This window comes from Kogia breviceps, chromosome 4 (genome assembly GCF_026419965.1).
Source record: "Kogia breviceps isolate mKogBre1 chromosome 4, mKogBre1 haplotype 1, whole genome shotgun sequence".
NCBI classification, from domain to species: Eukaryota; Metazoa; Chordata; class Mammalia; order Artiodactyla; family Physeteridae; genus Kogia; species Kogia breviceps.
The window spans coordinates 118,212,630-118,236,518 of NC_081313.1; the positions used below are offsets into that span (position 1 = coordinate 118,212,630).

The window sequence follows — 23,889 nt, forward strand, 5'->3', positions numbered from 1 at the left end:
TATGGCTGAGTAATATTCTGTTGTATATATGTACCACATCTCTTTTATCCATTCATCTGTCGATGGACAGTTAGGTTGCTTCCATGTCCTGGCTATTGTAAATAGAGCTGCAATGAACATTGTGGTACATGACTCTTTTTGAATTATGGTTTTCTCAGGGTATATGCCCAGTAGTGGGATTGCTGGGTCATATGGTAGTTCTATTTTTGTTTTTTAAGAAACCTCCATACTGTTCTCCATAGTGGCTGTATCAATTTACATTCCCACCAACAGTGCAAGAGGGTTCCCTTTTCTCCACACCCTCTCCAGCATTTGTTGTTTGTAGATTTTTTGATGATGGCCATTCTGACCAGTGTGATGTGATACCCCATTGTAGTTTTGATTTGCATTTCTCTAATGATGTGTGATGTTGAGCATCCTTTCATGTGTTTGTCGGCAATATGTAGATCTTCTTTGGAGAAATGTCTATTTAGGTTTTCTGCCCATTTTTGGATTGGGTTGTTTGATTTTTTGATACTGAGCTGCATGAGCTGCTTACATATTTTGGAGATTAATCCTTTGTCAGTTGCTTTGTTTGCAAATATTTTCTCTCATTCTGAGGGTTGTTTTTTGGTCTTGTTTATGGTTTCCTTTGCTGTGCAAAAGCTTTTAAGATTCATTAGGTCCCATTTGTTTATATTTGTTTTTATTTCCCTTTCTCTAGGAAGTGGGTCAAAAAGGATCTTGCTGTGGTTTATGTCATAGAGTTTTCTGCCTATGTTTTTCTCTAGAGTTTTATAGTGTCTGGCCTTACATTTAGGTCTTTAATCCATTTTGAGCTTATTTTTGTGTATGGTGTTAGGGAGTGTTCTAATTTCATTCTTTTACATGTAGCTGTCCAGTTTTCCCAGCACCACTTATTGAAGAGGCTGTCTTTTCTCCGTTGTATATTCTTGCCTCCTTTATCAAAAATGAGGTGACCATATGTGTGTGGGTTTATCTCTGGGCTTTCTATCCTGTTCCATTGATCTATATTTCTGTTTTTGTGCCAGTACTGTACTGTCTTGATTACTGTAGCTTTGTAGTGTAGTCTGAAGTCCAGGAGCCTGATTCCTCCAGCTCTGTTTTTCTTTCTCAAGATTGCTTTGGATATTCAGGGTTTTTTGTGTTTCCATACAAATTGTGAAATTTTTTGTTTTAGTTCTGTGAAAAATGCCATTGATAGTTTGATAGGGGTTGCACTGAATCTGTAGATTGCTTTGGGTAGTATAGTCATTTTCACAAGGTTGATTCTTCCAATCCAAAACCGTGGTATATCTCTCCATCTATTTGTATCATCTTTAATTTCTTTCATCAATGTCTTATAGTTTTCTGCATACAGTCTTTGGTCTCCTTAGGTAGGTTTATTCCTAGGTATTTTATTCTTTTTGTTGCAGTGGTAAATAGGAGTGTTTCCTTAATTTCTCTTTCAGGTTTTTCATCATTAGTGTATAGGAATGCAAGAGATTTCTGTGCATTAATTTTGTATCCTGCTACTTTACCAAATTCATTGATTAGCTCTAGTAGTTTTCTGGTAGCATCTTTTAGTATTCTCTGTATATAGTATCATGTCATCTGCAAACAGTGACAGCTTTACTTCTTCTTTTCCAATTTGGATTCCTTTTATTTCTTTTTCTTCTCTGATTGCTGCCTCTCACGTCTTTAAAACCATTTTTCTTTAGGCATTACTGAAAGGATAGATTAGAATTGTGAAATAGGAGGCAATTGTGTATATTTATATTAAAGCATTCTCCCTTATGAAGCTGTTATTGTGTCTGGATTGAGTATTTTGAAATTTCCTCTTTTTACACCCTAATGTACTTTGCTTGAAATTTACTTTTCTTCCCTTTGGGATAGGTATTTTCCATTATGATTAAACAATGGCAATTTATAAATATTGGGGAATATACTTAACATTTAGATATAACTTTAACAGGGATAGTTTCTCAACTGGATTGGTACATTTCATATATAGTGTTGTGTAGTTTGTGAGATGCACCAACAGTGACTATGTGTGATTCCTTTGGTGCATTTCTGTGATTACTGAAAATATTGCCTATTTAATTTCATTCATATTTAATAGCTTGCAGGAGTGATTTTAATAATTTCTAAATTACCTATTATGGTATCACTATAAGACCCTTTTTTATTTCTGAGGAAAACATAACTTTTAAAATCTTTCCTTTTTCATCTTGGGAGCCTCTTATACTGGCTGGGTGACTTAGATTCTAAAGTGATATGATTTATGCTATTTAGTAAGAAGGTCTCAGTCCTGGTCCCAAAAATTGCTCATAGGTATCTCTGTCACCGTTGGGCTTTGTGATGATCTGACTTGGGGAAAATATTCATGAATGTCTAGGACTGCAAAAATTAGTGAACTTTAGATACCTAGAAATTGTAGCAATAGTTTGTGGACTATGCCTCAATTCAGCTTAAGAAGGAGAGTTTGAGTTTCTAAATGCCTTTGTCTTCATGGGAAATTGTGGTACAATACATAGAGTAAAACAGGAATGTGGTATGATACAACTAGCTGGCATGAGAAGAGGAAAGAGAAAATAATAAATGAATATTGAGAAACAAATCGTATCTGAGGATAGATTGTTTAAAATGCTGAAGCTTTAAAATATAATTTCGAAATATCAATTGTCTTGAAACTGTGACAGACATATTTGGATGCTGGCATTAAGAATACATTCCAGAATCAGAGTGATATATATTTTTTAAATGCCTAGGAGGGCAGTAGATAATTTATAACTAACATCACATGCAAAATACATTTTTGTTTGAGTGGACACTGGGTTTCTTTTAGAAAGTAATATTTCTGGTTAAATAAATTGTTGCACAATTATATGATGGGCTACTACATAGCTATAAGAAATTTAAAAATGGGAAACCTTTTTATGTACTGTTAGAATATGTTATCTTCAAGATATAATGAGTGATATATACACTACTATGTATCAAATAGGTAACTAATGAGAACCTACTGTACAGCACAGGGAACTCTACTCAATGCTTGGTGGTGACCTAAATGAGAAGAAAATCCAAAAAAGAGGGGATATATGTATACGTATAGCTGATTCACTTTGCTCTACAGCAGAAACTAACACAACATTGTAAAGCAACTATACTCCAATAAAAATTAATTTAATAAAATAAAATGCACCAAAGTCTTACAGCTCAGGTTTCAAAGAAACTCAATAGAAGTTTCCTCAAATTTGATAACAATCAAAAAATTACATTTTATTACTAACAAATGGTTGAGAATTTGAAAGAAACCTCTGCAAACTGTCAAAAAATAAAAAGCAAATTTCCATCAATTTAATAAAAGATATAATGAGTGAAAAAAGCAAGATGTGGAACATTGTATATTGTATACTTCCTTTGGTGTCTAAAACCGGGGGAGAATATTTTTTAAAATCTGCTGAACTATACAAAACATACCAATGGAATGATACACAAAAAACATAGCACTCATTTCTCCAGGGAGAAATATGTTGTTGAAAGCAGAGAGGGAGAGCCTATAAAATATGCCACATGTGCCTTTTGAATTTAGAACTGTATGAATGTATGCCTATTTATAAACAAATAAATACTCCTTGTAAATCCCACCCCCCCGCCAAAAAGGAGAAAAAAATAGTTCCTTGCAAAACATTTACAAGACATTAGTGCAGTTTCTGGGGAAAACCTCTGGGCGTCGCTGTAGGTCAAAAGAAGGAAGAGAAGATAATCAGAGACGCATTTGGGAACCTCTGAAAGGATAACTTCCTCCTCAAACAATCCACACAGGGGAAGCCAGTACAGGTTTGGATAGAGGAAACGAAAGCAGGAAAAGTGACCCTATCCCGGATTTTGCTTATTCTTCCTCCCGACCAAGGAGCAGAGCAGCAGTGGAGGGAGACAGGATGAGGCCGAGCGCAGAGAGGAGCGGAGGAGCGCGGTGGCGGCAGGTACTGTTGCCCTTCCTGCTGTCTTTGTTCCGCGGGGCTCTCCCAGACCAAATTCGCTACTCAATTCCCGAGGAGCTGGCCAAGAACTCGGTGGTAGGAAACCTCGCCAAGGATCTGGGGCTCAGTGTCCGGGACTTGCCGGCCCGGAAGTTGCGGGTTACCGCGGAGAAGGAATATTTCATTGTAAACCCTGAGAGCGGGGACTTACTTGTGAGTGACAGAATAGACCGAGAGCAGATTTGTGGGAAGAAGCCTGTGTGCATTCTGGATTTCGATACTGTCGCTGAAAACCCACTAAATATTTTCCATATATCAGTAATAGTACAGGATATAAATGACAACACTCCGCTATTCAAACAGAGTAAGATTGACTTAAAAATTGGAGAATCCACTAAGCCAGGTAAAACATTTCCACTAGACCCGGCGCTGGATTTGGATGCTGGTCCTAATTCACTGCAAAGATACAACCTTAATGAAAATGAGCACTTTGATCTCACAGAGAAACAGACTCCAGATGGACGTAAATATCCTGAGTTGATTCTGAAACATTCTCTGGACAGAGAAGAGCAGAATTTTCATCATCTGGTCCTGACAGCTGTAGACGGTGGGGACCCACCCCAAAGTGGCACCACCCAGATCCAAATCCAAGTCACAGATGCCAACGATAATCCCCCAGTGTTCAGCCAAGACGTGTACAGGGTCAGCCTGCAAGAGGGCGTGCCCCCTGGCTTCTTAGTGCTTCAACTGACAGCCACCGACCAGGACGAGGGCGTCAACGCAGAGATCATCTACTCCTTTCATAATGTGGATGAACAAGTGGAACAATTTTTTAACTTAGACAGAAGAACAGGAGAAATCACGACAAAGGATGATTTTGATTTTGAAACCGCTAGTAGTTACACTCTCACTATAGAAGCGAAAGATCCTGGAGATCTAGCAGCCCATTGCAGTGTCCAAGTCGACATTCTCGATGAGAATGATTGTGCTCCAGAAGTGATTGTGACCTCAATATTTACTCCCCTACCAGAGGATTCACCACCAGGAACAGTGATCGCCTTGATAAAAACAAGAGATAGAGACTCTGGAGAAAATGGAGAAGTTTACTGCCAAATCTTAGGAAAGGCCGAGTTTATATTGAAATCTTACTCGAAGAACTATTACAAGCTAGTGACAGACAGGACCCTGGACCGCGAGGAGATCCCAGAATACAACATCACTATAATGGCCACCGACAGAGGCAAGCAACCCCTCTCCTCTAGTATAAGCTTCACTCTGCACCTCGCAGATGTCAACGACAACGCTCCAGTTTTCCACCAGGCCTCCTACGTGGTCCACGTGGCAGAAAACAACCCGCCGGGCGCCTCCATCGCCCAAGTTAGAGCTTCAGATCCAGACCTGGGGCCCAACGGCCACGTCTCCTACTCCATCCTGGCCAGCGACCTGGAGCCGCGCGCGCTGTCGTCCTACGTGTCCGTGAGCGCACACAGCGGCGTGGTGTTCGCGCAACGCACCTTCGACCACGAGCAGCTGCGCGCCTTCGAGCTGACGCTGCAGGCCCGCGACCACGGCTCGCCCGCGCTCAGCGCCAACGTGAGCCTGCGCGTGCTGGTGGGCGACCGCAACGACAACGCGCCCAGGGTGCTGTACCCAGCGCTGGGGCCCGACGGCTCGGCGCTCTTCGACACGGTGCCGCGCGCCGCGCAGCCCGGCTACCTGGTCACCAAGGTGGTGGCGGTGGACGCCGACTCTGGACACAATGCCTGGCTGTCCTACCACGTGCTGCAGGCCAGCGAGCCCGGACTCTTCAGCGTGGGGCTGCGCACGGGCGAGGTGCGCACGGCGCGGGCCCTGGGCGACAGGGACGCGGCCCGCCAGCGCCTGCTGGTTGCTGTGCGCGACGGGGGACAGCCGCCCCTCTCGGCCACCGCCACGCTGCTCCTGGTTTTCGCGGACAGCCTGCAGGAGGCGCTGCCGGACCTCAGTGACCACCCTGAGCCCACTGACCCCCAGGCTGAGCTGCAGTTTTACCTGGTGGTGGCCTTGGCCTTGGTTTCGGTGCTCTTCTTCCTGGCAGTGATTCTGGCGGTCGCCCTCCACCTTCAACGCTCCTCCAGCCCCGCTGCCTGGGGCTGCTTTAAGCCTGGTCTGAGTTCCAAGTCTGGACCCGTGGTTCCCCCCAACTACAGTGAAGGAACATTGCCCTATTCCTACAATCTGTGTGTTGCCTCACAATCAGCTAAGGCAGAATTTAATTTTCTGAGCGTCACCCCAGAAATGGCTCATCCTCGGGATCTCCTCTGCGAAGATGCCTCTTGGGTGCCAAGTAGTAATCATGGGGATGCTGGGGTCCCATTTGCCTCAGGTACTATTTTAAAGGTGAGCTTTAATTTAATTCACTTTTTTACCTTGTGGTTTTAATGTTTCTTAACAAATCACCTAACCGGAGTAGAAGTCTTCAATTCATATTTTATTGTTTTGTGGGTAGAATTTAGGTGTTCTGCTTTAAATATCTTAATCATATTTAAACAAATCTTTGACATAGGTTTTCTATCTGACAGGTGAGATTTATTTATCATAGTTACAAGCTTTTACTTCACAAGATACTTCTTTTTCTTCCTCATCTTTACATTCCTTCCCTCTGAAAGTTTATTACTGTTGAGACCTTAAGCTATTCTGTTTTCCTTCAGGGTCTTTATATTAGTTTTATTAATTTTAATTGTACTTCCTCTTAGAATTATAGTACTTAAGAGTAAAGAGAGCTCCCCATCTCACTAGTTTGGGAAGGGAACCAAAGAAAGGAAGAATTTTACTCAGTGTAATGGCCTGTCCACAGCAGAACATGGGTAGGACTGACATGAACACCAGCACTCTTCGTATCTTTACAAGCTAAGTGTCTTGGGATCCCAGATCTATTTTTAAAGGTTGTGAAATGTTTGAGGTATGCAGTGTCTGCTATTAAGAGTGTGTTTAATAAACGGGAGAAATCTTTCTCTCTCAGGCACAATGTCAAATTGCTCTTGTGAAAAATTGTACATTGAGAAAAATTTTGCAAGCTATTCTCACATTGTTTCCTTAGAACTTTATTTTTTGAATTTTCTAGGTATAGATGTAAAACATCTTTATTTTCTTTATTTTCCTATGAAGGTGTCATTAAGTAAAAATTGCTTCTCTCAATCGACTCTCTGAAATGTCCACTTTTTTTTTAGTCATGAGGCATTTCTTTTTCTGCTACCATATAAAGGTGATAACATTAAATATCTGTCTTAACATAGAAAGGCCACTCATTGCCTGCTCAATGATAAGTATCTGGACTTGTTTTTCTGTAAGGGTGATGAACTAAAACCCTTTCTGCCATAGTCACTCTACTGATTTTCCCCAGGTGTCTGAAACTGTAAAACATCTAACTCCAATTTAGACATGGTAATAGGAAAATATAAATAATGCATAGTTAATCCGACTCAAACTCTCGGTCTGATATAGTGTAGCTGCCATGTTCTTAGTGTGAAAATCTTGAAACTTTCTTGAAGACCTCACAAGTAACAAAAAGCAAAAAAAAAAAAAATTCCCTTTATTTCTTCTGCATATGACAGCTAATGCAATTTGCATAATTCAGTAGGCCTTTTTTCAAAGGTCTACTGAGAGTTAGAATTGTTTTCTTGGCATTCTTATGTACAATTGGGCATGTTTTCATAAATATACCCTAATTAAAAAATGAAATCTTAAAACCTGCAAAAGAATTCTGATGTCCTAATTAAATGGACTCAATATAGGTAAGAGGTAAATAAAGGGCATAGGCTCAATGGCACAGTAAATAAAACTTTTCTAAAGAAGTAAAAAATAATCTAATAATTATATTAATCTCGGAATTAATCTTGTGGAAGTCTTTTGCTATTTTAGAATTAAATCTTATTTAAATATAAGGAATTTCACTTGGTAATATATTAAGGATACAGAAAATTATTAGAAATAAAGTATAGTTAAACATATTTGAAATCAAAACAGAATTGGTGTAGTAACTGGTTAGGACTCTGAGCGTCGCTGTTCACCAAAGTGGGAAAGAAGCTGCCGCTGATGCGATCAGACTCTGTTCCTTCCGCACTAAGCACGCGCAGACCAGACAAGCTCCTGGGAAAAGCCGCCCACCCGCACCCCTCTCCCATTTCCGCAAGGGAATGTGTTCCCCTTGGCTTTAGAGAAGTAAGGAAACAGCAGGTTGGAACCAGGACTAAGAGAAAACTGGTCGGAGAGAGGCAATGGCGGATCCACTGAGGGGTTGGGGCTGCAGAGAGCTGTTCCTGCTCTCCATGCTGCTGGGGACGCTGTGGGGAGCCGGGGCCGGGCAGATCCGCTACTCGGTGCCAGAGGAGCTGGATAAAGGCTCCTTCGTGGGTAACATCGCCAAGGAGCTCGGGCTGGATTCCTGGGAGCTGGCGGAGCGCGGAGTCCGCATCGTCTCCAGAGGTAGGACGCAGCTCTTTGCTCTGAACCCGCGAAGCGGCAGCTTGGTCACCGCAGGCAGGACAGACCGCGAGGAGCTCTGCGCTCAGAGCGCGCGGTGTCTGGTGAGTTTTAACATCTTGGTTGAGAGTAAAATGAAAATGTATGGGGTAGAAGTAGAAATAATCGATATTAATGATAACTTCCCGCGTTTCCGGGATGAGGAAGTAAAAGTAAAAGTTAATGAAAATGCGGCGGTGGGAACGCGGTTAGTACTTCCCTTTGCTCGAGATGCCGATGTGGGTGTGAACTCCCTCCAGAGTTACCAGCTCAGCTCCAATATGCACTTCTCTTTGGCCGAGAAAAGCGACACAGATGGACAGAAATATCCAGAGCTGGTACTGGAACAGCCGTTGGACCGAGAGAAAGTAGCTGTTCACGACCTCCTGCTCACAGCTTTAGATGGAGGAGACCCGGTACTCTCTGGTACCACGCACATCCACGTGATGGTCCTCGATGCAAACGATAACGCGCCCCTGTTCACTCAATCCGAGTACAGAGTGAGTGTTCCAGAGAACATAGCTCTCGGCACTCGGCTGCTCACACTAACCGCCACGGATCCAGATGAGGGAATAAATGGGAAATTGACCTACTCTTTTCGCAATGAAGAAGACAAAATTTCAGAGACTTTCCAACTTGATTCCAACTTGGGTGAAATCTCAACTCTGCAATCACTGGATTACGAAGAATCCAGATTCTATCACATGGAAGTGGTAGCTCAGGATGGAGGTGCCCTTCTTGCCAGCGCTAAGGTACTCATCACAGTTCAGGACGTGAATGACAATGTGCCTGAAGTGATCCTCACCTCTCTCGCCAGTTCCGTCTCTGAAGACTGTCTTCCCGGAACGATAATTGCTCTGTTTAGCGTACATGATGGTGATTCTGGAGAGAATGGTGAGATTGCATGTTCTATTCCCAGGAACTTGCCTTTTAAATTGGAAATGTCAGTTGATAATTACTATCACTTACTGACAACAAGAGCCCTGGACAGAGAAGAGATCTCAGATTACAACATCACAGTAACTGTCACTGACTGTGGAAATCCACCACTGTCTACAGAAAACCACATCTTCCTGAAAGTGACAGACATCAATGACAACCCTCCCGTTTTCCCTCACACCTTATATTACACCTACATCCCAGAAAACAACCCCAGAGGCATCTCGATCTTCTCTGTGAACGCCCATGACCCCGACAGCGGCAACAACGCCCAGGTCACTTACTCTCTGGCTGAGAACAAATTTCAGGGAACGCCTCTATCATCCTGTGTCTCCATCAACTCTGACACTGGAGTCCTGTATGCACTGTGCTCTTTCGACTATGAGAAGGTTAGAGAACTGCAGCTGTGGGTGATGGCCAGTGACAGTGGAGACCCTCCACTCAGCAGCAACGTGTCACTGAGCCTGTTCATCCTGGACCAGAATGACAACGCACCTGAAATTCTGTACCCCGCCCTCCCCACTGACGGTTCCACCGGTGTGGAGCTGGCACCCCGCTCTGCAGAGCCCGGCTACCTGGTGACCAAGGTGGTGGCTGTGGACAGAGACTCAGGCCAGAACGCCTGGCTGTCCTATCGCCTACGCAAGGCCAGCGATCCAGGACTTTTCACGGTGGGGCTGCACACGGGCGAGGTGCGCACAGCGCGGGCCCTGCTGGACAGAGACGCACTCAAGCAGAGCCTGGTGGTGGCGGTCCAGGACCACGGCCAGCCCCCTCTCTCGGCCACCGTCACGCTCACGGTGGCTGTGGCTGATAGCATCCCAGATGTGCTGGCGGACTTGGGCAGCCTCAAACCCTCCGCCGACCCTGAGGACTCGAGCCTCACGCTGTACCTAGTGGTGGCGGTGGCGGCGGTCTCCTGCGTCTTCCTCGCATTTGTCATCGCGCTGCTGGCGCTCAGACTGCGGCGATGGCACAGGTCGCGCGTGCTGCAGGCTTCCGTCAGCGGGTTGGCTGGCGCACCCGCCTCTCACTTTGTGGGCGTGGACGGGGTGCGGGCTTTCCTGCAGACGTATTCGCACGAGGTCTCGCTCACCGCGGACTCGCGAGGGAGTCACGTGATCTTCCCGCAGCCCAACTACGCGGACACGCTTGTCAGCCAAGAGAGCTGTGAGAAAAGCGAGCCTCTCCTGATGTCTGAGAAGATAAACGCAAAGGAAACGGAGCTAGTTGTTCAGGTGAGTTTTCTTTTTTCTGTATCTATGCTTGGAGCATTTTCTTCATTTGTTTCCATCATTTTTCTAATCCATTCAAAATCGGTTAAGTGCGTGAATAGTGAATCATTTGCTTTATTTACAGATAAACTTGATTTGATAATTGATGCTTTCTCCGTTTGTTTTCAAATTATATTTTGTTTTTAATGTCTTTTTCTATAGTATGTGGATATTTTAGAAACTATAGCTGATATCCATAGGCTTAAGTGAACAAGTATTTTAAAAGAAAGGGGTTAGGGCTTCCCTGGTGGCGCAGTGGTTGGGAGTCCGCCTGCCGATGCAGGGGACACGGGTTCGTGCCCCGGTCCGGGAAGATCCCACATGCCGCGGAGCGGCTGGGCCCGTGAGCCATGGCCGCTGAGCCTGCGCATCCGGAGCCTGTGCTCCGCAATGGGAGAGGCCACAACAGTGAGAGGCCCGCCTAGCACAAAAAAAAAAAAAAAAAAAAAAAAGTGGTTATACATAATCACTTTATCCAAAGGCTTTCTTATACCAGAACTGTTTGTTAATAGAAGAGTTGTTTGATTAGAACATTCAATTGTTCGATGTAATGTTCTCTTTTGAATATTTGCCTAAACACCAACTGCACATATGTTTTGGAAAAAGTATTGTGCAGTATTGGTATTTTAATACCTGCTGTTTTTGTAAGGGTACTAATAATTTGCATAAATCAGTGGAAGAATATAGAAAACTTCTGCGTGATCAATATCAGAAAGACAGATTAAATTTATAGTGATGATAATGTCTGTGGCATTCTGAAATCTGGAAAGTTTGGGTTAACCCATGTAATAATTGGACATGTGTAATTGTTTAGAAAAGAAATCAAAGGATCCTTTGAATTATGCTTTAGAATAAATTCTGTGATGCAGTTTAAAATTTCCAAATAATTAGATACCAGTTCATTAAATACATATGTACCATACACCTGGCATCTTCTGGTTACACATAACCCCTCCACTTTTCAGAATCAATATTGACCTGAATGTTTGCATTTCTGCAAGTGCAGCTACAATTCTGCTTTATTAGAAGAGTTTAAGATTTGTATTTGGAAAATCAATTCAACTGATGAAATAAAGTAAGACAGGACAAGAAAAATTAAGGATAAAATTCTCTGTGTTTGTTTGGGCCTCCTCCCTCCCTAATGTGCAGTGTACATCTGTATTACACATTAACCAGAGCTCCTCAGAGATGAGAATGCCTGCTTGACTGTATTTTTTCTTTCAATATTTTTTCTTTCTCGTGATGCTAGCACTGTAACTTCTTAAAAGAATGGTGTTCTTTCCCAGCTCTGTAGAGGGTCACGGTGACTTTCTGCTCACTTTGTACGTACTTACCTGGACTATGTATCCTTGGTGAACTTTATGCAAAATATCAGTATATCATTTTGATAAACGATCCTTTGTCTCAAAAATGTATATTACTGTGCCTTCAACTTCTAACAGGAGGAGCAGTTCTCAGAGCTTTCTGAGAAGCTGCTTCTTGGGTTATAATCCGCAGTTCAGCTCGAATAAAATTCCCCTTTTTTCTTCTTAACTTGATAGTTAATTAAATTTTCACTGACACAACTTTAAAATGGTTTGGAAATTTAAAAAACTGTTTCTCAGGGATGTGCTCATCTTAAACTATGAGATTTTTCTTATGAAATTGCTGGTCTGTGTGTCTCAAGTTTCACAAATATGTCTTGTGTAATGGAAGAACTATGTATGCTATTCATTTTTGCGTATGATTTGCTGAAGATGATTTTCAGATCCTTATTTTAAAAAGATTTTTCAACCTTTAAAATTTTGTACTTTCAACAACTTGAACATCAGCTGCAAAGTATGAATAAATAGGGAAAATGGCAATAAAATATTATTAATGGAATAGTAGGTTAGATTACTCAACCACATGAAAGGGTTACCATACATTTGGGAACATAGGACCACTTGATTTTTATTTTTTAAACATTTATTTGAAGGGAATCTAATTATATTTATATATGGGCAATTCTGATATCAGGGTACAATGTACAGACTCACTGAATAGTGAATTCATCCAGAGAGTAACAAGAGAATCTGTATGATAAATACTGAATACTGATATCATTCACTCCTACATGAAAACTCACTTTTCCATTATTTTTTAAAGAAAAGATTACTGTATAGATTTGGGTATGTGCCCTGGGTTAACCTTTTCATGCAATGGGAAAAAATACCTTTTCTATCTCTATAAACTTCAATAGACTTTACATAATAAAATTCTTGATCTACACACCATGAGTGTATATACTATATATAGTATACTCTTAAATATTTGAATCTTTAGCTTCATATGTGTTCTGAAAAGATAACTTTCCTGTACTAACTGAAGTGTTCACACAGTGTTTAAAAAAAAAAAGGCACTTGCTCAGTCATATTTTGGAGCAGTCTTGAGTCAGTAGTGTTTTTTATGTTTGTATAGAGATGCCAATGAGTTTCTGTTTAGAACCCTGGATAAATGTGCTTTTCCACTATAAAGTGAGTTCTACATTGTTATACATCTTCCAAGTTTTAGACTGACAATATATTATGTAGTTTAAGAGAAACAATTTCTGAATGACTTTCTAGTTTGGAAATGAAATTAATACTCTAAGATACCTATCAGAAACATGGAAACTGAAGTGCTTATTGCTAAGGGAAGAGTGTCAGTAACAAAGAGTTGAGATGATCAGATAGTAACCCGGAGACCAACGAAAAGTGGACAACATAGATTACTTTCTTTGGAATATATCATTATAAGGACTCATACTTCACCCCCAAAATCCAAGTAACTCACCGTTGCTAAGCTACTTGAGAAGAAACAGTACAATTAAAGACAATGGTAATGTAGTGTCGACAAATAAAATTAGTGGAATAGTTTTAAATCATAGTCATTTAATTAAAAAGACACGGAAAAGTGTCTGTTTTTAATTAAATGACTACGATTTAAGGAAAAGAGAGTTTCTTGCTTCTTTACCATACTTCTATTTCATAAGGACAACCAATCTCCTTGCTTTCTATCAGTTATTTTGGAGGGAAGATTATAAAGACAGAAGAAAGCAATGCATAGGATAAAACTAAAAGCTGTGAGATTTATAACTTTTATAAGTTGGAAGAAAAGGAAATAGAGTGAAATAACAATACATATCAAGCTGATATTTCAAGAGTTTTCATATTGCACTTTCTGCCACAACCAACACTCTCATTTGTATCACTTTCTACATATTACTTTATTTGGTCTTCAATTTTACAAAGGTACGCGGTGAAGATGTTATTATAGCCACTGTATGAAAATGGAAACTAAAAGCATAACGATGCCAATAAACATCTTCAGCAAGATACCTCTGGCTTTGAGGAATAAAAATCACCTGATTTGGATGGATAAAGTTCAAGTTCGGAGAAATGACAGCAAGAATGAAGATACAGTACATTTTTTAAATGTTAAAATCCTTATAACATGGGACGAATGAGTATCTGTATGAGGACACAGTAGACTTGTCTTCTAGCCGGCTCTATATTTGGAACTGATTTAGTAATCACTAGTGCAGTTCCGCAGCCGAGGCGTGGGGTGCAGCTGTTGGCTAGTACTGAAGAAAGTATCCAGCTCCTCCTGACGCAAAGGAATCGCCTGCGGACCACGGAATCGCGTGAACTGTACACTCTCTGAGGTTTTCTGCGGCAGAAATATCTATCCGAGAATCTGCTTGCCAAGACGTGTCCAAGGAGTAGCTCCTGCTCAGAAATTCTTGGGATCTTTTAGCGATCGCAACTCTCGAGATCAGAAAGGCAAAGGCGCAGAGAGTGGAATGGGAAACCGCTTGGGTCGAAGCGCCAGGCTGGGCGGAGGCGAATTTTGTTTCTCTACCTGTGGTCTTTGTTCCACCCGGCGCTTTCGTAGCAAGTCTGCTACACTATTCCAGAGGAGCTGGCCAGGGGCTCGCTGGTGGGGAACCTTGCCAAGGATCTGGGGCTTGGCGAGGTTCCCCACCAGCAAGTCAACCCTGACCCTCATTTCTCTTTGATCCAGAAGGAGAACCCAGATGGCAGTAGGTACCTAGAACTGGTATTGCAGGCTCCCCTGGACAGAGAAGAGCAGTCCTGCCACCACCTGGTCCTCACGGCTGTGGATGGGGGTGAGCCAGCCAGAAGCTGCACTATGCAGATCAGGGTAGTTGTGGTAGACACAAATTATAACCCCCCAGTGTTCACCCAGGACATGTACAGGGTCAGTGTACAAGAGAACCTACCCCTGGGTTCCTCTGTGCTAAGAGTGATGGCCACTGACTTGGATGAGGGCATCAATGCTGAGATCACCTACGCTTGTATCAATATTGGTAAGGCAGTGAGATAACTGTTCAAGCTGGACAGTGAAACAGGGGAACTCACCAGTGGTGGAGGACTGGACTTTGAAGAGAGAGGCAGCTACACAATTGGGGTGGAAGCAAAGGATGGTGGACGTCACACTGCGCATTGCAAACTACAAATAGATATTTTGAATGAAAATGACAATGCTCCCGAGATAACCCTGGATTCTGAATCTAAATATATACAAGAAGATGCTGAGCTGGGGGCTGTTGTTACCTTGATCAAAACACATGATCTAGATTCTGGGTTTAATGGGAAAATCTTAAGCCAACTAAAAGGAAATTTCCCATTTAAAATAGTTCAAGATACAAAAAACACATACAAGCTGGTGACAGATAGAGCCTTAGATCGAGAGAAGACTCCGGAATACAATGTCACTATCACAGCTACTGAAAAGGGCAAGCCGCCCCTCTCCTCTAAAAGAAGTGTCACCTTGAAAGTCGCTGATGTCAACGACAACGCTCTGGTTTTCCACCAGGCCTCCTACGTGGTCCATGTGGCAGAAAACAACCTGCCCGGCGCCTCCATCGCCCAAGTTAGAGCTTCAGATCCAGACCTGGGGCCCAACGGCCACGTCTCCTACCCCATCCTGGCTAGCGACCTGGAGCCGCGCGCGCTGTCGTCCTACGTGTCCGTGAGCGCACAGAGCGGCGTGGTGTTCGCGCAGCGCGCCTTCGACCGCGAGCAGCTGCGCGCCTTCGGGCTGACGCTGCAGGCCCGCGAGCACGGCTCACCCGCGCTCAGCGCCAACGTGAGCCTCCGCGTGCTGGTGGGCGACCGCAACGACAACGCGCCCAGGGTGCTGTACCCGGCGCTGGGGCCCGACGGCTCGGCGCTCCTCGACACGGTGCCGCGCGCCACGCAGCCCGGCTACCTGGTCACCAAGGTGGTGGCTGTGGACGCCGACTCTGGACACAACGCCTGGCTGTCCTACCACGTGCTGCAGGCCAGCGAGCCCGGACTCTTCAGCGTGGGGCTGCGCACGGGCGAGGTGCGCACGGCGCGGGCCCTGGGCGACAGGGACGCGGCCCGCCAGCGCCTGCTGGTTGCTGTGCGCGACGGGGGACAGCCGCCCCTCTCGGCCACCGCCACGCTGCTCCTGGTTTTCGCGGACAGCCTGCAGGAGGCGCTGCCGGACCTCAGTGACCACCCTGAGCCCACTGACCCCCAGGCTGAGCTGCAGTTTTACCTGGTGGTGGCCTTGGCCTTGGTTTCGGTGCTCTTCCTCCTGGCAGTGATTCTGGCGGTTGCCCTGAGTTTGCGACGCTCCTCCAGCTCCGCCACCTGGAGTTGCTTTCAGACTAGATTTTACTCCTAAACTGGACCCGGAGTTCTCCCCAACTATGGGGAAGGGAATTAACCATATTCCTGCAATCTGTGTGCTGCCACACATTCCTCAAAGACTGAATTTAAATTTCTCAATATAAAACCTGAAAATGCTCCACCACAAGATCTTCTGTATAATGAAGCCTCTTGGCTTGAAAGTACCAGTAATGTCAATCCCCAAATTGCTTGTAATTCAGTCAATTTGCAACAGGTGAGTTACTTCATACCCTTTTCCTCCCATAATTAGGTTTCGGTTCACTATTTTGGAGGTCAAAAAGTATACAGGCTAAGTATGCCCTGTTTTTTGTGGGGGGTTTTTTGGTGTTTTACTGATTTTTCTTGACATAGAATGGGGATGGAGAGGCTGTTAGAAATTCTTTGTTCACTAATCTGTGTTGCAGTTGTTCTTTCATGGAATGTTGCTTAGTGATGATCTTGAAATTTCTGTTAATTCTAAAACAATGTGTCCTGAAACATATTTAATATGCTAGTCTCTCACATTCTCATTGTATGACATATTAGTTATATATAATCTAGACAATTAAGTGGTTTATACAGTTTCAGTGTAGTCAATCCTAAACTATGCTTTATATATAATATAAATATAAGAATACTTTTTCACTGTGGCCTATATATTTTCACTTCCTTTGCATGTTCTAGAGGGTATACACAAATATTGGCTAAATTAGGGCAGTTCTTAATCTATATGTTTATAAAAATAGGTAATGATGTCTAAAAATGGCAGCTCTTGTGACCTAGTGGCGGATTGACCCCAAACATGGTTGTTGGTACCCTTATTGAAAATGAGACAAATATAAATGATGGTGGAGTGTGGATTTCAAGATTTATAGAAAAGTGTAAATGTATTTGTGTTCTCTAATGCCATAAGAAATGTCACAGAAATAAGTGTAATTCCAGGGAACATATAACAAATTGCAAAATCCGCTATTTTATTCTTCCAAATGCTTTTCATTCTTGGGGAGAGAAATATTGAGTGTCATCTATGCAGATTTAGCAGAAATAAGATCCTGTGTATAATGGTTTCCACAGAACCGTGCAGTATTAAGTTAGGACTCTAAGCGTCGCTGTTCACCAACCCGGTTAAGGAAAGCAGTGAGAACTCAAGTTATATCCTCAAAGCACATCTTACACCAAAGCTTTGCAGCTGCGCAGACATTCTGTCCTAAAACGCTTCGCATATGATCGCTGCTTGTTTATGGACCTTGACCTCCAATTCTGAGAAGCCCAAAATTGAGGTGAACCTGTTCACCCTACTCGTAATCCCAGGGAAGTCCAGAACGAGCCAGTAATGGCGGCTCTGCAAAGGCGCCGGCACTACACCGTGTTGGTCCTGCTCTTCATGCTTCTGGGAACTCTGTGGGAGCCCGGGGCCGGGCAGATCCATTACTCCATTCCTGAGGAGCTGGACAAAGTCTCTTTCGTGGGCAACATTGCCAAGGATCTCGGGCTGGAGCCCCGGGAGCTGGCGGACCTCGGAGTCCGCATCGTCCCCAGAGGTAGGACGCAGCTTTTCTCTCTGAACCCGCGAAGCGGCAGTTTGGTCACCGCGGGCAGGATAGACCGGGAGGAGCTCTGCGCTCAGAGAGAACCGTGTCTGGTGAGTTTTAACATCCTGGTTGAGGATAAATTGAATCTTTATCCCGTGGAAGTGGAAATAGTGGACATTAACGACAACGCACCCCGATTCTTAAGGGAAGAATTGGAAGTGAAAATTATCGAAAACGCAGCCTTATCCTCTCGGTTTCCGCTAATGGAGGTCTATGACCCGGATGTGGGAGTGACCTCTCTCCAGGGCTTCAAGCTCAGCGGGAATAGTCACTTCTCAGTGGAAGTGCCAAGCGAAGCCGATGGGCCCAAATACCCGGAGCTTGTGCTGGAGCGCGCCCTGGACCGGGAGAGAGAGGCCATTCACCGCCTGGTCCTTACTGCCATGGATGGCGGTGACCCTGTCCGCTCAGGTGTGGCTCGAATTCTGGTTACTGTCCTAGATGCAAATGACAACGCTCCAGTGTTTACTCAGTCTGTGTACCGTGTGAGTGTTCCTGAAAATCTTCCAGTAGGTACGCCAGTGTTGTCGGTAAATGCCAGGGACCAGGATGAAGGAGCCCACGCGGAAGTAACGTATTCTTTCGTGAGGATAACAGAAAAGATCTCAAAGACTTTCTGCTTGAATGTTTTGACTGGAGAAATATCAACTTCTGCAAATCTAGACTATGAAGACTCCAGCTTTTATGAGCTGAATGTTGAAGCCCGGGATCGGCCAGGTCTACAAGACAGAGCCAAAGTCTTAATATCTATCTTGGATGTGAATGACAATGTACCAGAAGTGGTAGTTACATCTGGAAGCAGGTCAGTTGCTGAAAGTACACTGCCAGGCACAGTGATTGTTCTTTTTCAAGTATATGATCGAGACTCTGGACTGAATGGCCTGGTAACATGTTCTATCTCAAGAAGTCTGCCGTTTGAACTGGAAAAATCTGTAGACAATTATTATCGATTAGTGACAAATACAGTTCTAGATCGAGAACAGGTGTCTTTGTACAACATCACTGTGACAGCCACAGACAAAGGAATGCCATCTCTGTCTACAGAAATGCTCATCTCCCTAAATGTAGCAGACGTCAATGACAACCCGCCTGCCTTTCCCCACACCTCCTACTCTGTCTACATTCCCGAGAACAACCCCAGAGGAGCCTCCATCTTCTCAGTGACTGCACACGACCCTGACAGCCATGAGAATGCCCAGGTCACCTACTCCCTAGCTGAAGACACCATCCAGGGGGTACTTCTATCCTCCTATATCTCCCTCAACTCCGACACTGGCATACTATATGCATTGCACTCTTTCGACTGTGAACAGTTCCGTGACCTGCAATTGAGAGTGATTGCAAGTGACAGCGGGGACCCACCACTCAGCAGCAATGTGTCTCTGAGCATATTCGTGCTGGACCAGAACGACAACACACCTGAGATTCTGTACCCCGCCCTGCCCACCGACGGTTCCACCGGTGTGGAGCTGGCACCCCGTTCTGCAGAGTCTGGCTACCTGGTGACCAAGGTGGTGGCTGTGGACAGAGACTCGGGCCAAAATGCCTGGCTGTCCTACCGCCTGCTCAAGGCCAGCGAGCCAGGGCTCTTCGTGGTGGGGCTGCACACGGGCGAGGTGCGCACAGCGCGGGCCCTGCTGGACAGAGACACTCTCAAGCAGAGCCTGGTGGTGGCAGTCCAGGATCATGGCCAGCCCCCTCTCTCTGCCACAGTCACTCTCACAGTGGCTGTGGCTGACAGCCTCCCAGACGTCCTGGCCGACTTGGGCAGCCTGGAGGTCCCTCACGACTCTGACGCTTCAGGCCTGACATTGTACCTGGTGGTGGCAGTGGCCGCGGTCTCTTGCGTCTTTCTTGCCTTTGTCATTGTGCTGCTGGCGCTCCGACTGCGGCGCTGGCAGAGATCGCACATGCTGCAAGCTTCGGGAGGTGTACCAGCGGATTTACCCGCCTCTCATTTTGTGGGGGTGGACGGGGTGCGGGCTTTCCTGAAGACCTATTCCCACGAGGTCTCGCTCACCGCGGACTCACGGAGTCACGTGATCTTTCCGCAGCCCAACTACGCGGACACGCTCATCAGCCAGGAGAGCTGTGAGAAAAGCGAGCCTCTTTTGATTCAGGAAGATTTTTGTAAAGACCAAGACTCCCTTGTTCAGGTGAGGTTATTGCTTTTATAGTTCTTATTCGAACAGGAAAAATTAAAATTCTCTTTGATCAGTGCTTAGTTTTCGTAGTTTTTTGCAGTGAATCGTATAGTTTTGAGAAGGTTTTTCTTTTATATCAGTAGAGGTCTATTAAATCTTAGTTTTCTCGAATTTCACCAAAAAAAAAACCGTAATAATGTATGCCCTGAATTTCCTTTACTCCTCTCCTCTTGGCAAGCTCTTTGTGCCTTGGTTTGCTTACATCTTACTTCTTAGTTGTTTTCTTTTTCTTTTTTCTATTATGTGGCATATCTGAGATTCTTTATTTTTATACTGTGGAAAAAACTGAATCACAGCCTCTATTTTAAAAGATCAAGGGCTTCCCTGGTGGCGCAGTGGTTGAGAGTCCGCCTGCCGATGCAGGGGACACGGGTTCGTGCCCCGGTCTGGGAAGATCCCACATGCCGCGGAGCGGCTGGGCCCGTGAGCCATGGCCGCTGAGCCTGCGCGTCCGGAGCCTGTGCTCCGCAACGGGAGAGGCCACAACAGTGAGAGGCCCGCGTAACACACACACACACACACACACACACAAAAGTTCAAGACCAAGATCTTTTTTTCTCCCAGTGTTAACTAATAGCAAGTGTTTTCTAAAGTGATGGAATTTATGAAATATTTTCCCTCTTTACTACTTAGGAATCAAAAATTATTTTTATAAAAGATAAGAATAATTGAAGTACCAGGAAACATGAATAATATTAGAAAATGCTAGAAGACATGAATAATATTCCTGGAACTATCTGTTATTCTTTTCAGGACAGTTGCAATATCTATAGTCTTCAAAGTTTATGTTAAAAAGACTTGTCTTATCTACCTCACACAAACTCTGGGAAAATAAAATGATTTTATTAAAAATTTTTTCGAAGTATAAAGTAGTATAGTGAGCAAGTATTTGTTTCTATCACCATTATTATAATTTTGGATTGTTAACAAATAAATATAAGCACCTGATGCTGTATGCCTGCCTACTACAGTGTTGTTTTCAATCTGTGTGTCTGATAGTATTTAAAAATGAAAGTGGGCTTCCCTGGTGGCGCAGTGGTTGAGAGTCCGCCTGACGATGCGGGGGATACGGGTTCGTGCCCCGGTCTGGGAGGATCCCACGTGCCGCGGAGCGGCTGGGCCCGTGAGCCATGGCCGCTGAGCCTGAGCATCCGGAGCCTTTGCCCCGCAAAGGGAGAGGCCACAACAGTGAGAGGCCCGCATACCACAAAAACCACAAAAAAAAAAATAAATAAAAAAAAAAAATAAAAATAAAAATGAAAGTGAATTTTTAAATGTGGTAATTAGTGTCCACTTACAAGACATAGCTCTAAAAATAGAGGACTAGTGAATGGGAGAATGAAGGATTAATAGTATTCAAATAACAATTTAAATGATTTAGCATATTTAACCCAGATAAAATAAAGCTTTTGTTATGTAGGAACTCTATTCAAATATTTAAGGAAAGAAGGGTTGTCATTTAAAAGAATGATTAATCTAAATCATCATGGCCCAAAGGCGTGAATGAAACTATGGCTTGGTGAATAGAAAACAAAAAAGTTTTCAGTTAAGTTGTTCTAACAAAATGGATTTCCTAGGCTGTAGGAGATTCTATTATTGGCGCTTTTCCAAAGGATGTTGATTGTCCTGGGATTAATGGCATACAGGATATAATATTGATATAACTTGGTGAGTTGTTGAACTTCATGATAGCCAAGGTATTTTCCAATCCTGAGCTTAGGATTCTAATATTTGATAACACAATGGATTTACCACTTGTGCATCTAAATTTGGTATGCACATGTAGATAACTCAGAATATATCTTGAAAATGAGTGAGAACTTCCTTTTTAATCTGAAATTGTCAGTGTTTGTAAAGAGAGATAATACTGAGTTGATATCTTTAAGTTAGCTGCTAAAGGATAATTAATGCATGTTTTTTCTAAATCGATATTTACTTTCAGCAATTATTGTAGAATTATTTATTTCAAGATTCCAAGTGTATATGACTAACCAAGAGATTCCAGTCATACACATTTCAAATATAATTTGTTTGGACATTTGTGATATAATTCTTTAATGGTTTAGTCAGAATTTAATGGAATTCAGGTTTTAAAGAACTTGAATCTTGGATATTGCTTGTGGGAGTCAGATGGTCTTTTATACAAATATTAAGATTTGTTTCATACACTGTGAGAGTGTAAATGTTATTTTAGTATATTACCAATTCTGGATGATTTAAACTAATCTTGTACCTCCATTGTTAAAAACAAAACTCATTAACCGTTTCATGGTTGGTAGACTGGTTTATTTTATTTCCTTGTCTGCTGAGTAACTGAGATACTAGGTAGTTTACTTTATTCTCTTATCTGAATTACCTGTGAGCATTTCATTTAAACAAATAAAATATTTCACTGACAGAAAAACTGTTAGATTCTACTCTCACAATAGTCATTCATTCCTGTGGACTGAACAAGTGTTAAATCCTGGCAATCATGGACTTTGCTAAGTTGTGATTGAGGCTCTTTGACTTACATACTATAGATCATTATTAAAAAGATAGGCAATCTGAGATTTTGAGCATATAGTGATTTGGAAGCACCAGGAAAAAAATCTACCAAATTATTGGGCTATTTTATCACTTGTGAAAACCACCCATTCTGATCAAGTGTTTGGAATGGACGTCAAAGGGGAAGAAGTAAAATCTCAGAGAGAAACATTGGAAGAAACCTACATCTTTGCCTGGGAATGAAAACCTAAACAGAACTCCAAACAAATGGTTATTCAGGAGGAAAAAAGTCCCATAAAGAAAGGAGAGAAGGTAAATAACTCACTGTCTGGGAAGATGACTAGACTTTTCATAGAATTTTTTAATGTAAGTAAACAAATGAAGGGCAAGATTCTTCCCAATAACTCAATCAATAATAACATACTCCCTTTAAAAATACAACATTATTTCAATTTTATACAGTAGTTTTATGTTATATTTAAACACATCTTGGTGGTCGAGTAGAAATTTTTAATATTTAATTTTATGTTGTAGAGTAACTTTAAAAACTCGATTGTGTCCTTTATCTAGATCTTATTTATTTAGCTCCAAAGAAGGCACCCAGAAGTATTGTTAATTGAGACTTTTTAAAAACAGAATAAGAGACAAATGTGAGAGACAAATGTGAGATGATGCTATGAATTTTGAAGTATCAAGAAGAAAAAAATTTATGACATTGGGAGCCATAATATATGGACATGAAAGTTTTGTTTGAAAATATCTGCAAGTACTCATGATCTTTAATGACCATATACTTTGCTTACATCAACAAGAAATTCAAGATTGCTACTAAACTAATAGTTTTAAACTCCTGGTTATGTAATTAATCTACAATACTCATATTGGTTCCTTTGAACAACAAAAAAGTTCTTTTATCTACTTGGTGAAAGCAAATATGATATGAATTATTTTGATAGATTGAAACGGCATTTCATTCAAAGTATTTCCTGTATTTTGAAGTAAGGCCATCAGAGAGCAGAAATAGATTACTTAGTTAGGAACTTCTCACCAACTGAGCTAAGCTTTTACAGTGTCACTTCTAGTTCTCCCTTCTGGTGCTACTAGCTACTCCCCAGGGCTTAAAATAATTTACAAAGCAAGGTTATTTCTTGCCAGGTCTTCATTTCAGAACACGTCACTCTCTTCTGCAACTATGTGGAAGGAATTTTTTAAATTTCTGCCAGCTGAGAGTAACCTCAGATCCATCAACAATTGAGTTTTACTTC

At 42.8% G+C, this 23,889-nt stretch overlaps 2 protein-coding genes across 13 annotated transcripts in view; both read left to right on the top strand.

Moving 5' to 3' along the window:
• Positions 1 to 23,889, top strand: part of LOC131756068 (protocadherin gamma-C4) — a 173,965-nt gene that overhangs the window by 27,008 nt on the left and 123,068 nt on the right. For 2 of the 12 annotated variants that reach the window (XM_067031823.1, XM_067031820.1), the window contains exon 2: positions 19,988 to 20,089. The exons of 3 other annotated variants lie outside the window; for them this stretch is intronic. In XM_067031823.1, the coding sequence (XP_066887924.1) occupies positions 19,988 to 20,089 (102 nt within the window). Of the gene's footprint in view, positions 1 to 3,753; positions 6,345 to 8,020; positions 10,643 to 19,987; positions 20,090 to 23,889 lie in introns of those variants that run through there. 7 more of the 12 variants (XM_067031821.1, XM_067031822.1, XM_067031832.1 and 4 more) reach the window with 7 other exon arrangements.
• LOC136794014 (protocadherin gamma-B3-like) lies at positions 13,989 to 17,135 on the top strand. Its single transcript, XM_067031112.1, is given in 3 exon segments — positions 13,989 to 14,099; positions 14,573 to 16,576; positions 17,088 to 17,135. Coding segments are annotated over 3 exon segments (2,163 nt in total).